This window comes from Squalius cephalus, assembly GCF_949319135.1.
Source record: "Squalius cephalus genome assembly, chromosome: 15".
In the NCBI taxonomy this organism is placed as follows: domain Eukaryota; kingdom Metazoa; phylum Chordata; class Actinopteri; order Cypriniformes; family Leuciscidae; genus Squalius; species Squalius cephalus.
In genome coordinates, this window is record NC_137136.1 from 21,300,681 (window position 1) to 21,314,056 (window position 13,376).

The window sequence follows — 13,376 nt, forward strand, 5'->3', positions numbered from 1 at the left end:
ATGATAACATGAGTGCTCCTCACCAAATTCTCCTTTTCTGCTTTAAAAAAAAAAAAAAAACCTGTTTTTAATTTAAATTTAGTCTTCAGATATGTTAAAGCTTTAATGGAATATAATTAAAATGGAATTATCATTTATGCACCCTCCTGTTGTTCTTTCTTTCTAAAATACTAAAGATGTTACCTAGATGGTGACAAGTTTAGAACAACTTGAGGGTGAGTAAATGATGACAGAAGTAAACTATCCCTTTCATTTCATTAACATCAAACCCAGCATTACACGACTTGATGTGCTATATTTCACATTCCCTGGTCACTATTCACTATCACCCTATGAGAAAAAGCCAGCAAAACACTTTGGCGAATTTGTATAAATTCATAATATCTCATTTGTAAATTTCCATACAATTTGCTTACGGCCTACTGAGGGTTAGTTTAGGAGTGGACCTTTAAGCTTAGTTTTTTCTAAAAGCGTACATTTATGAATTCATACGAAATCACCAATTCATAAAATAGTTAGGCTACGTTTTCTCATGAGTTCGGTTTGGAAAAGGTAGCGTCAATCAATACTCTGCTAAACTTCCATGGAGGACACAAAGTCATATAATACTGGAATAATATGAGGGAGAGTAAATGATGACAGAATTTCCAATATTATTTTATCCTGCTACAAACTTGGATACCAATATCTGCCCATCATTGACTAAACCTCAGTCTGACATGACGCCAAAGGCAGATCAATTCTGAAGAATGAGAAAATGACTACATTTTTTTAGCACATCTGTGTTCACTTAGTCACAGACATCAGGTGGGGAGCTGCAAAGTCACTGAACAAGCCTGGCCAAATATAGATGTGTAATCTTGGTATCAGTTGCATGAATCAGCTTGAAAGAAACAAATTTAAATGTTTAATTTCCAAAGTAATCTGGCATAGTTACTTTCTGTCATACAAGCCTGTATGGAAGTAAAATAATGCCAAATGTTTTTGAAACAAAAAAACCTGTTGAATTGCACTACTTGAAAAAAATATGTAGCCTATTGCATTAACCATGCTTGCATTTTAATGCATTGTATTTTTAGGGCTTGCATTGTTATGGGCTGAAATTCAGTATGGTTGAATATTTAAGCTGTGAATATTTCAATTCAAAACATTTCAAACACATTTTCATTATTAAAAAATCCATAATCCATATTCACTTTTCATATTTCACTTCCAAAATATTCAAACTGTTTAAAAATACAACCTATAACATTCAACAGGCAATTTTCGGTCCATTTTATTTCGCTTTGCAAATTCGCTTCCACAAATTCTGTGGTTCAAATTCGACAGTAAATTCAACGTTGACATCCAGGAACTGTAGGAAAAGCAGTAGATTACCGAGCATACTCTCCATCTGCTGTTAGTCCACCTCACCAGCAGGGGGTGCAAAAGCGCGTGTTGTTGACGAAGACCAGAGCAACAGTTAGAGCAAGCCATTCATTCATAAAAACTCATTTACAGCAATTGAGCAATATTTTTAAACAGTTTGAATATTTTGGAAGTGAAATATGAAAGGTAAATATGGATTATTTCACTTTTAATAATGAAAATGTGTTTGAAATGTTTTGAATTGAAATATGCACAGCTTAAATATTCAACCATGTTGAATTTCAGCCCATAAAAATGCAAGCCCTAAAACTACAATGCATTAAAATGAAAGCATGGTTAATGCAATGCCTATTTTTTTCAAGTAGTGCAATTCAAGAGGCTTTTTTCTTTCAAAAACATTTGGCATTATTTTACTTCCATAAGCCTGTCAAACTTTTATGGTGATTCAACAGGGAAAACGCAGAAATCAAAACATTCTTCTCCATGGCTGATTGCCCTGTTTAACTGATTTACAGAAAGTGACTAATCTGACCCTCAGGTCAGTGTACAGGAAAATCCTTGAATATCATAAAAAAATACAGTACAGTGCTGGTATGGGGTTAAAGTCTTGTGTAGCAGTCTAGCAGAGAACAGCTATTATGACTGATAGTGTATTTGCATACATTCCCCCAGTACAATATACTGTGACCGGGTTTTTAAGACGTACACGTCACAAATACAGCATACGGATTGCAACAGGATGCATTCTTACAATGGCATCTTTTACAGGATAAATACAATACATTTGCCTGAATTGGTGCACTTACTGTAAATTCTCCTTTATTTTGATCTCAATAACAATAAATGTTTTGTTAAATGCAATCAAGAGATAAATTAGATTTTTTTTTAAAAAAGAGAGAGAGATACATTTCCCTGCCTACAATAGGAATTAAATGCCATGTGCAAAATGCGTATTTTGCACATGGTTGCATATTTTGCACATGGTTTGAAACGGTACACTGTATGTCATGTACCAGGTATTTTCAGTCTAGCTGCTGTTGCTCACGTATATCTAACCAGATTTCCTATGACGCTCAGCTGTATTGTGAAAATCATCAACATGACAGAGCAGAATGAAAGTTATGAATGTCCCTCTGAAATCTGTGCTATGCTTTTATGACGCAGTCAGGGGGAATTTCATAGCTTTGTCACTCTCAAGGGTGCTTTCATCCTCAACGTACAGCAAACATGTCCATCACTGCTGTCAATAACCCAGACAGCAACATAGTGTCCACATGTACCAGATGTGGCCTGGATCTGGGCCGACACTATGTTGCTGTCTGGGGACCTTCTACATGTGTAAGCGAAGGACGTGTTTGCGGTACCCTAATGTAGTCCTGCTTAAAAAACACACACAGCCTGACCTGATGGTCATAGCTGGTCTATGGTGTCTGAGATGGTTTGGTTTAGCTGGGCAACTTGCTGAGCGATAATATATATATATATAGGCTATTTTTTTTTTTTTTTTAACCAGGCAAGCATCATGTGAGCTGGTTTTGGAGAGGAATTGTGCACAGACCAGCTTAGACTGGTTTACAGTGCCATAGATGAACAATTTTAAGTTCCCCTTTCAGTGAACTTTTTTTTTTTTTTTTTTTCTAAGTGTGAAGAACAATCCAAAGAACCTTTTTCTACTAAAAATAACCTTAAATGTTCCATGGATGTTTAGGTTCTTCTTACAGAACCATAATGCAACAATAAACATTGTATACAGTGTTGTGTTGTCAATGCTTCATTTCTCAATTAACAGGTCCCTCACAACTGATACCTCCAGCCCCACTGAAAGGGTTTCCAGCGTTTCACCAGTCCTGTACTTACCTTCCAGCATTACTTCTCTGCCCGCTTTCTTCAGCACCTGCACCGCCTCGTCGTGCGTGGCGTCCCGCAGATTGATCCCGTTCACGGACAGTATCGCGTCCCCCACATAGAGCGCTTGAGTCTGATCCGCAGCCAGACCCTTGAATATCTTACTAATAAGAATAGGCATCTTGTTCTCCTTCCCGCCTTTGATGCTTATCCCTAATCCACCGACCTCCTGTTTGATAACTTTGACACATCTTTTACGGTTCGCAATCGCTTCGGGAACTTGTGAGTCCGTAAAAGGAGTCCATACTCCGGCTTTGGGACTGTTCGTGGGGTCCGGCTGGTCGTAGGAGCCGTTGGTGGTGATGCCGTTGAGGTTAACGCTGGTGTCTGTCGCGGGATCCTCGCAGCTGAGCGTCAGGGACTCGTCGCTTAAACTCGCCAGCACCGCGTGCCATCGCTCCCGTACTAGCACTTCCAAACATGCACTTTTCTGCACTCTGTTGCCACAAACCGCCATCTTTGAAGCATTCTTAAAATGCCATGTGATTTCATAGACACGCACAGGACTTTACCCCCGACCAGGGAAAAAGTTGTGATTCAGGTTGAATAGTTTCAGCCCCTCTATAGGCTCCGCAAGCATATCCTCTTTGGGTGGAGCAAATGTCTGAGATGTCCTGTGAAGCCATGCTTAACTCTCTAGCTGTCAGGAAATGTTTGGATTGACGTCTGTGTGATTCATCGAAGTACTGTCTACATGTTTTACCTAAAATGTGTTTAACACTTCCTCCTCTAATGAAAGACGGCCAGTTAATTCGTTCAATCGGCTATTTCATCGGTTATTTGTGTTATTCATGTTTGAAATTGGCAGTTTGGGATTCATACGATGTCTTTCAAGGGATTTTTTAAAGGATTGTATAGCTGTGGGAAATGTTCTAGGTGACGTTCCGTCTAACGAAAAGTGTTCCTGCGATTACCTGTTCACGAGCGTTTATTTACCTCGTGAACACGCAGCCACTTGTAATCACACTTTTGTGGTTGAAATATTGAAACTCTAAACACAATGAAGTACTTTTATTTAAAAAGAAGGACTAACATATAACCATCCATAATTACGCCTTATGGAACATTGATTTCCGCTGGTGTGATTCACACTAATTGCAGACATTGTTTTGAATGAAACTGAAAGTTGTTTTTGCATCTTCGTTGATGTTGTCTTTAAATGTACGTAATGGAAAAAGTTATTTGTGATTATTATCTCCAACAAAGGTGACAATACGGATATATGTGTAACAAAACGTTGCAGTGAAAGGTAGTCAACCAGACTACCACAGAGAAGTCTGTCCCACAGAGTCTAAAAACCACAGAGTTTTTAGTGCCATCTCGTGTTTATTCTTGGTTACTGCACTTATATGCCACCAGTGAAGAGAAGTAATAGAGCAAACAAACTGTTTTGTTTTTTACAATTGAATGTGTTTGTTAAGTTTTTGTGTATGAATTAAATGATCAGATTCCACTATGACCTTTCCTCAGGATGTTTTTATCCTTATTTTCTTTGCATTTTATTAACTTATTTATATTATCTTATTTTGTCGGTTTTACGCTATATTATCTTTATTATTTTTGTCTACAAGTCTTATTTACTACTGTGAAATGTAGAAACAAAATAAGATTATTTTTTAATTACAGAAAAAAAACAAAAAAAAAACAATAACTGACAAAGCCATGGAGTCATTGTTGGACTAAACACTTGTTTAAGTTTGTTTGATTCATTTTTTTTTAATGAACAAATAGTTTTTGTGCTTGACTGACAATCAAAGCCAGAAATAGAAATAGCTAAATTAAGCCCTCAAAAAAGGCATTTTCTGTATAGCAGGTTAGATTTAAAAAACTGATGTTGATTCGAAAATCTTTTTTAGTTGCACTTCCACTCTAGTCCACTCTTGGTTCAGAAGCTGACTTTGAAGCAAACACTTTGATCAAAAACAGCAGTCAAACGTGATCAGAATTATCTAAAGTTACTGAGAACAACAATAGTGTTGCTGTGAGTCAAATGTGCCCTAAACACTGTTTCATGTCACTCTGGATTTGATTAAGATTAAATAAAGGATTAAGAGTACTTGCATGAAATTTACAAGTTAACCTCACTACAACTTGCAGGAATTTGTGCCTGTAATTTACAAGGGCTGCTGTACCCAGGGGAATGTTTTTCCTCATTTCTTCCTTTCTAACTTGTGCAAGTGCTTTTTGTCGGTCCCTCACGATTGTGAAACAGCAGGGAGGCACATGCAGCTCATTAGAGTTGAAATAAAAGGCCATGTTGAAACGTTAGTGCTCTCCCGTGTGTGGTGAGAAGAGAATGACTCAAGGGTGAAAGACAGATTCTGCGATGCACTTTTATTACTTCCTCACTACCATCGAGATTCTCTCTGCGTGTGGTTTAATTAAAAGATGATCTTAAAATAGCTGACAAAATGAATCAGTACTGATGTGAAAATTATTCAATGACTCCTCAGTATTTCTGTCATAATTTTAGTTTGAGGTTTTAAACAGGACACAAGACGGTTTTATAGCCTTTAAAAAATGTAAGTGATAAATAAGACATAAGTTTCATTTGTTGATGTACTTTCCCACACATGATCCTTAAAGTCGTCATGAAACAGAAGTTGTGATAGTCGTTTCAATATGAATCCATATGATTTGTAATTTTGTGTGAGGGTGAAAATTTTTACCCCTAGAAAAGTAACCTTTTATTTTAGCCCTCGAAATTGAGCTAATGTGACCGCACCATCCATTACCAATCAAATATTTGTGGTTAGGCTACCGAAATATATGGTAAACATGACGTGTATTATACACTTAGAAGAAGATTTTTAGAAGCTATATTAAGTATATAGCCTACTTTGAGACCCCCCCTCCCTCCCCTTTATGTCTCTGCCTGGCTGTCATTGTTGGGACCGCTATTGCATTGGATTGCATCATGGGAACATCAGAGTGGATGACCAAGCTGTAAATTCAAGATGTCAGGGCCGTTTTTTAGAAATATTTTGGACCTCTCGAATTGTGCTGTCACATTCCTTGCTGGAAAAGTGTACTAAGATAAATTGCCAAGGAAAGCTAAACTTCATTAACTCCAGCAGAATCTAAGAATAACTGTATAAGGAATAGGTAAGCAAAATTCAGTGTTTAAGGCATTTATATCCACAATCCATCATAGCAACTGACAGGCCATTTGTAGCACACCTTTAAGCAATGCCTATAAACTTGCCAACTGCCATGTGGTCTGAAACAAAAATCTCATTCCTATAGCTTCAGATGTTCTTTCTGTTTACTCTAACACATAGTTTGCTTTTAAAGCTAGGGTCTCGGCAATGTTTTTTTTTTTTTTTTTTTTTCTTTTTTTTTTTTTTTCTTAAAACGTTAACACTTTCTATGAAGTCCATGATTATAATGAATTATTGCTCCAATTATACTTATTTATAAATAAGTATTACTATTCTATAAATGTAGGTTAAACGTCTACGATCGGTCAAGGAGCGACGTCTCGTGGTTCCATCAAAGAGAGCCACAAAATCACTTTCCAGATCATTCTCATTCACGGTTCCATGCTGGTGGAATGCTCTCCCCACCCTCATCCGGAATGCAGAATCCCTGACAACATTCAAAAGACAACTGAAAACTCATCTTCCGTGAGCACATAACTCAAAAAAAAAAAAACGTTTCTTTCCTTTTGCTTTAATCCTCCCTTATCGGGCTTATGCTACTTTGAACAATGCCTGAACTTCGTATTTTCAGCACTTCTTGCGTTGTTTTTGCCTCTTCACGATGACTCGCTTAATTTAGTCCTAAATTGTAAGTCGCTTTGGACAAAAGCGTCTGCTAAATGACTAAATGTAAATGTATAAAGACTCATTAAGACCTATACTGCATTATAAGAACAGTTATAGTCATGGGTGCACATAACTGGTGCGCATGCCTGGTAAAAATAAACGATGCGCAGCAGAAAACGTGGGAAGCGTACCAACATTTTTGGGGACAGGGACATGTTTACTTACTGGAGTTGGATTTTTCTCTGTCTCTGGTAAGATACCATAATGATAAGTGTGTTCATTAGGCCTAATTATTAGTTGTTAAATGTCTTTTTCTAGGGCCCTGTGATTTCAGCAATGAAGAAAACGCAGACGGAATCGCGGAATCCAGTCATAAAAATGGAGTTTACGCTCTGAAGGTGGGAGCTTAGATGCTTTTAAAGCTAGCTTGCTAGCCTCTTGAAATTAGAACTTACCCTACCTTTAACACTTGTTTAATATGTGAAGCTAAATACTGATGCCAAATGCTCTTTGATTTCAAATACAGCTCAAACATATTCATATGGAGGCATAGTTTATAGCCACATTAAATGAAAGCAGCCAATCTATATTTGGGGTATGTGGTGGTCTTATAATATGCAGCACAATATGTGCCAGAAGTGTGATCATTAAAATAGCACATCTAAGAGGCCTGTATTTTTCTTCTAAAGCCAATTATGGATTTTATATGTTAAGGCTAATCGTCCTCTCTCCACCCAACATATTTTTAAGATCCTGAAAACAGAACTTACATGGCCAAGGATTCAACCAAATTTCACCTTGATCATAACAATTGTCAAAATATGGAAATGTGGAGCAACATAATTATAAGAACACCTTAGGCTATAATTAGACCAATAACCGGCTAATAAGAATTATTTGTATTCATGAATAAAACATCAGTTCAACCATTTTTTACAATTCAATCAACTAATGACAAAAGTTCACCTGCGTGGCTATAGAGTTTATAGAGGATAAAAGCAGCAACCTCTTTAATATAATGCTGCCATTCGAACATAAGGGCATATATTTTTACGCTGTTTATACATCTTCAGCATTACATCTCAAAATGTATTACGATCCAGTTCTCTGATATGCTTTTCACTGTACTGTGATCACTTGAAAAGCATTATGAACTTATAAAGTTAGATTAAAAAATAAATTACGATGAACTTATTTTGAAAGAATCATGCAGAACCAGGAGTGAAAGGCTTGTTGGCATTGCCATGGCAACACAATAGCCTTCCATAGAGCACTCGTGAATCGCTTATTTTAAAAATGCTGTGAAAGAATTATGACAACCGACACCAAATCATTTGAGGCTGACAGCAGGACAGAAGAACTGTTCACAGTTTCAATGCAAAATCCCTCTAGATGTGAATACTTTTCCATTTCAGTTCAGTTATTTTGTTATTTTCAGCTGATAGACTATTAATTTGCCAGAGGTATTGTGGAATAATATCATCTGAGCTGGTGTGTATAGCAAGGTGTGTGTGCTGACCATTAAAACATATTGGAAGGTTAATGCAATATTTCTCTTTCCATTGCTTGATTTAAGTTGATTAAAAGCTTTACTGTGCTGTGCTGCTTTACATAATGACGTGTGTGTATGTATATACTGTATGTGTATGCAATTTTTTTCATGTTTTTTGTCACCTGGCAGGTCTGCGTGTAAAGACCACTCTGTCTTTTACTACTTCAAGTTTCACAGTGCTTTAGGTCAGGATTTTTCAAACTGGGGTCTAGAAAAAAACAAAAAAACTATTGTAGTTGTAAGAAGTAGAAACTAAATTTAGACGTAATTTTGTAATATTAAAAAGTTATAATATTTTAACAATCATTTGTATATATACAGTATATCATATATATGTCAGACTTTGACTGGAAAGATTTTTATTTGAATTCCTATTAATCAAAGAATCCTATTTTTTAGTACAGTTTTAGTGAAAGTATTAAGCAGCACATCTGTTTTCAGAAAGAAATGTTTCTTGAGCAGCAAATCAGCATATTAGAATGATTTCTAAAGGATCATGTGAAGACTGGAGTAATGATGCTGAAAATTCAGCTTTGCATCACAGGAATAAACTACACTTTTTTATACATTTTCAAATAGAAAATTGTTACTTCAAAATAATATTTTACAATATTACTGTTTTTTTATTGTGATTTTTTTAATCAAATAAATGCAGCCCTGTTCAGCATAAGAGACTTCTTTCAAAAACAATCAAAAATCTTTCCAGACTTATGAATGGTAATATAATGTATACAGTATTTTTTACTATGTTGCTATATTTTGACTATATATTATATATTATATTTAAGTTAATCTTCACTCCTTCCACTATCTGATGCTAAGATATGACCACTCTGATGTTCTCCTCCTGTTAACATGGGCAAGATGTTATCGTGAAGCCCATGTGGAACCATTTGATGGCTCCTGGTTTAATTCTCCCCGTGAGGGATAATCACCAAACTGCTCTGATACAGGTCCTGGACGTATAATGACTATCAAAGTTATGTGTGTAAATCTGTTTCAAATATTCATGCTTTGACAATGTATTATGTATGTGACAGGTGTTTAGAGATAATGATCATCAAATTTTTAAAGTTCACTACTGTCGGCATGTATAATAAACCCAAAGTTTTACAGTCATTATTGGAAAAGAGTTTAATTGACAGCAAATCCATCCAGCAATATAAAATCACATCTGGTAACTCCACTGTTTGAAGCCAAAATCAGAGCTGAAATTAAAAGATTCTGAAAACATCATGAATTCTTTATTTGTTCTAATTGCCCTGTACCTGACAAATGAACATTTTAATAAACATGACGTTTAGTAACTTACATTTCTGACACAACATTGCAAATGACTGTCATTGAAAACCATTACGCGTCTCAGAGCATCGCACATTTTCAAATGAATCATTGTTTTTGACCAAAACGGTTGAATGTATGATTCAATGATACACAAAAGACAGTAGTCACTTGACAACAACGGCTGGTGAAGTTGGTAATGTATAACCTACATTTTAGACAAAATATTGCAAGTTACACAAATATTTCCACAGTATTACTTATAGAGTGCCACAAGGGTCTGTTCTGGGCCTTCTGCTATTTTCAGTATACATGCTGCCTCTTGGTAATATTATATGAAAACATGGAATTAGTTTCCACTATTATGTCGATGACACTCAGCTATATATTTCGTCATGACCCGAGTTAGCTGCCAGCTCCAGTTTGGATCCAGCCTCTTACAAAGATTTCACATGACCCAACATCTGTGAAGAGGTGACAACAACCCTTGCGATGACTTTATGACGCCAACTCTGAATCAACATGTACCACTGCCATTTTATAATTTTTATATACTAATAGTAGTAGTGTTTATTTATTTCTCCCCGTAGGGAAAATAGTTTGCAGCAAGCTCACACAGACATTTAAAAAATCACAGTTGGCATATACAGTACAAACAATAATTTAAAGCAAATAAATCTAATTTAAGATAGCCAGACCAGCTGACCATCAATCAACACTAGAAGAAGAATTTAAAAATCAAATTACTGTAATCATTATGATCACTACTTTAGTGAGATCATTGTTTCTGCCTAAATCTATATGTGATATTAGCTTACTGCATGATTTATATTATTTTGGAACTGTCATTTTTAGACATATGGGCATTATGTTGACAGTCACCTCTTTTAAAGGATTAGGCTACTCTAAATTGTAATGTAGAAAACATACATATGTGTTGTGAAAAGCTCTATACAAATAAATGTGAATTGAATTGAATTATTAATCGTTGCATGTCTCCGAGCATCGCATGTTTCACTCCTGAATGAATAATTTTTTTAAAGAACTGGTTGAAAGAATGATTCAGTGACTCTTAATACACAAAAGACAGTAGTCACTTGTTAAACAATAATTGTCTTTTTTAACTCCGCAAATGTTTGTTCAACAGTAGAATTAACTGCCACGCATTTGCAATCATCAAACAGCAGTGCCGTTTTGTTCAAATAAATGATAGTTTTTTGAACAAATCGGTGAAATGCATGATTCAATGACTCGCACAAAAGAAATTTGAGGACTGGGTCTTGTTGTATACATTTCAACCCTATGGCGTTTGCTTAGTGGTTCTAAAATCAGGATAACTAGATTGAACGCTTTTACATGATGACTAAAGTGCAGTTTGCCACACTCTCACTCTCATTGTCACTCTGTGTGCTCACAGATTTATTACCACTCTGTTAATCTCTCTGTTCAAAACAGACCCAGAAATGCATGTGTTTGTGTAAACAGTGTAATTTCATTCTGCTAATGTTGGCAGTCTCTATTCTGGCACTTATTAAATGTGCCGTTCCAGAAAAAAAAGGAGATAATAAATCTCATTCTCATTTTGTCTCTAGTCATTAGGAACAAAACATAATAATTAAAGTGTCAAAATAATATTATTTGTTTGCACTGCATTATCTGGCACAGCAAAACAGGAACAGTGTTTTTCCATTTGCACAGCACACAGTTTAAACACCCCCATTTTCAACACAGCTGTGCCTGTCTGGATTGATTCCATTATGAGTCAATATGAACTATTTAGTCATTTAAGGTCAATATTAGTTTTTGATACAAAAGTCTAGCTCTACATGTCATTGGGATCTGTGATGGACTCAAATATCTCATATCCCTCCACTAGAGGGAGCAGCACACACATTTTGAGTGTTGCTTAATGAGGAAAAAGAGTGTGAAATATGAGTCTCAGTGTATCTTTATGTAAACTGTCTGGGATACATTCCCATGCAGAGAATCCCTTCGATTTACTAAGCATTTACAAACATGGGGCAATTATTGTTAATGATTTGTGTGAGTGTTTATGTGTGTGTGCATGACTGGAGAGTCTGCATGAGACCTGCCCTGGCAGACAATATTGGCATGGCACCATTCGCTTTAATGGCATCTTTCCACTTTACAACATTGTTGGAGCCCTTTCTTCAAGACTTTTTTGTTTCAGTCGAATTTTCCCTCCATAACCGACCGTCAGTAGGTCACTGAGTTCAGTAGCTCCTAAAATACATCCCCATATTCACTATCCAAATGCTAAATGAGGCATTTGTTCAATTTGTTTTAAATTACAGCTGCAGACAATAAGCAGTTTTATAACTGATAGCACTTCTCTGGCTACAGCTAATCCGAATACATTTGAAAATGGTGTTTTTGTCTCAAAACGCTCTCTGCCAATACTAGTGATTTCAAGCATTTTCCAAAAGTTCCTCATCCACACTGAAATGTTGGAAAACATTTAAATCATGCCCTGCTGAAAAAAAATAAAATAAAAAAATAAAAAAATAGCTAAAAGCCAGCCTATGCTGTTATTATCTGGTTTAAGCTGGAAGTAGCTGGTCTCCCAGTCTGGTGTTCAGCTGGCTTTGGTCAGCTGGTCTTCCAGCCTGACCAGCTAAAGATTTGGTCAACCCCCTCTAAACCAGCCTGCTAAACCAGGTATGACCAGGTTGGAAGACCAGCTAAAACCAGTCAATAAGTTAAGGCTGGCTTTAGCTGTTTTTTTTTTTCAGCAGGGTCCTCATGCGTAAAATGTAATAAAAGCTCACTGAGATGATAATGAGAGACCAGACATGATAAAGTTCTCACAGTAATCTTCTGGCACAATCATGCTATAAGCAAGATATCCAAACACTTACTGGTGCGCCCCAGGTCACACTCAAATATCCATTTCTAAAATTCAAGCGCCCTCATGTTTTGCCGCTGGAAGCAATTTATTCGTCAACTTCACAGAAATGTTATATGAAAATTGTACAAAGTAAATTTTATTTTTTACAACACAATGAAAATGAATATCAGGCACAACAATGCCGGTATAACCAGACATCTATGGTTAAAATATGTGTCACATGACTAAAAGCGTCATCGTTTTCGAATCCCTCCGTTTTCAAAGTCCACACTTAAATGCAAAAACAGAATTTTCGGTCCCACTTTATATTAAGTGGCTTTAAGTACTATGTACTTACATCGAAAAATAAGTACAATGTACTTATTTGTGTTCAGGTTGTATTGTAAAACACTTGTGCTGCTATTGAGGTGTGATACGGGTAAGGTTAGGACAGGTGTGGTGGTATGCACTGTAAAAAGTGAATAGTTGGATCAACTTAAAAAAATTACTTCAATTGGTAACACCTAAAGAAATTACGTTTTCTCAACTTAAATTATCATGTTTTATCATGAAAAACGTGATAATTTAAGTTGAGAAAACTTAATTTCTTTAGGTGTTACCAATTGAAGTAATTTTTTTTAAGTTGATCCAACTG

General features: G+C 36.0%; 1 protein-coding gene across 1 annotated transcript in view; it reads right to left on the reverse strand.

Moving 5' to 3' along the window:
* sntb1 (syntrophin, basic 1) overlaps positions 1-3,911 on the reverse strand; it is a 31,488-nt gene extending 27,577 nt beyond the window's left edge. Inside the window, exon 1 of the mRNA XM_079895475.1 lies at positions 3,226-3,911. Coding sequence (XP_079751601.1) covers positions 3,226-3,730 — 505 coding nt within the window. The 5' untranslated portion in view covers positions 3,731-3,911. The remainder of the gene's footprint in view (positions 1-3,225) is intronic.
* Positions 3,912-13,376: the final 9,465 nt, after the last annotated feature.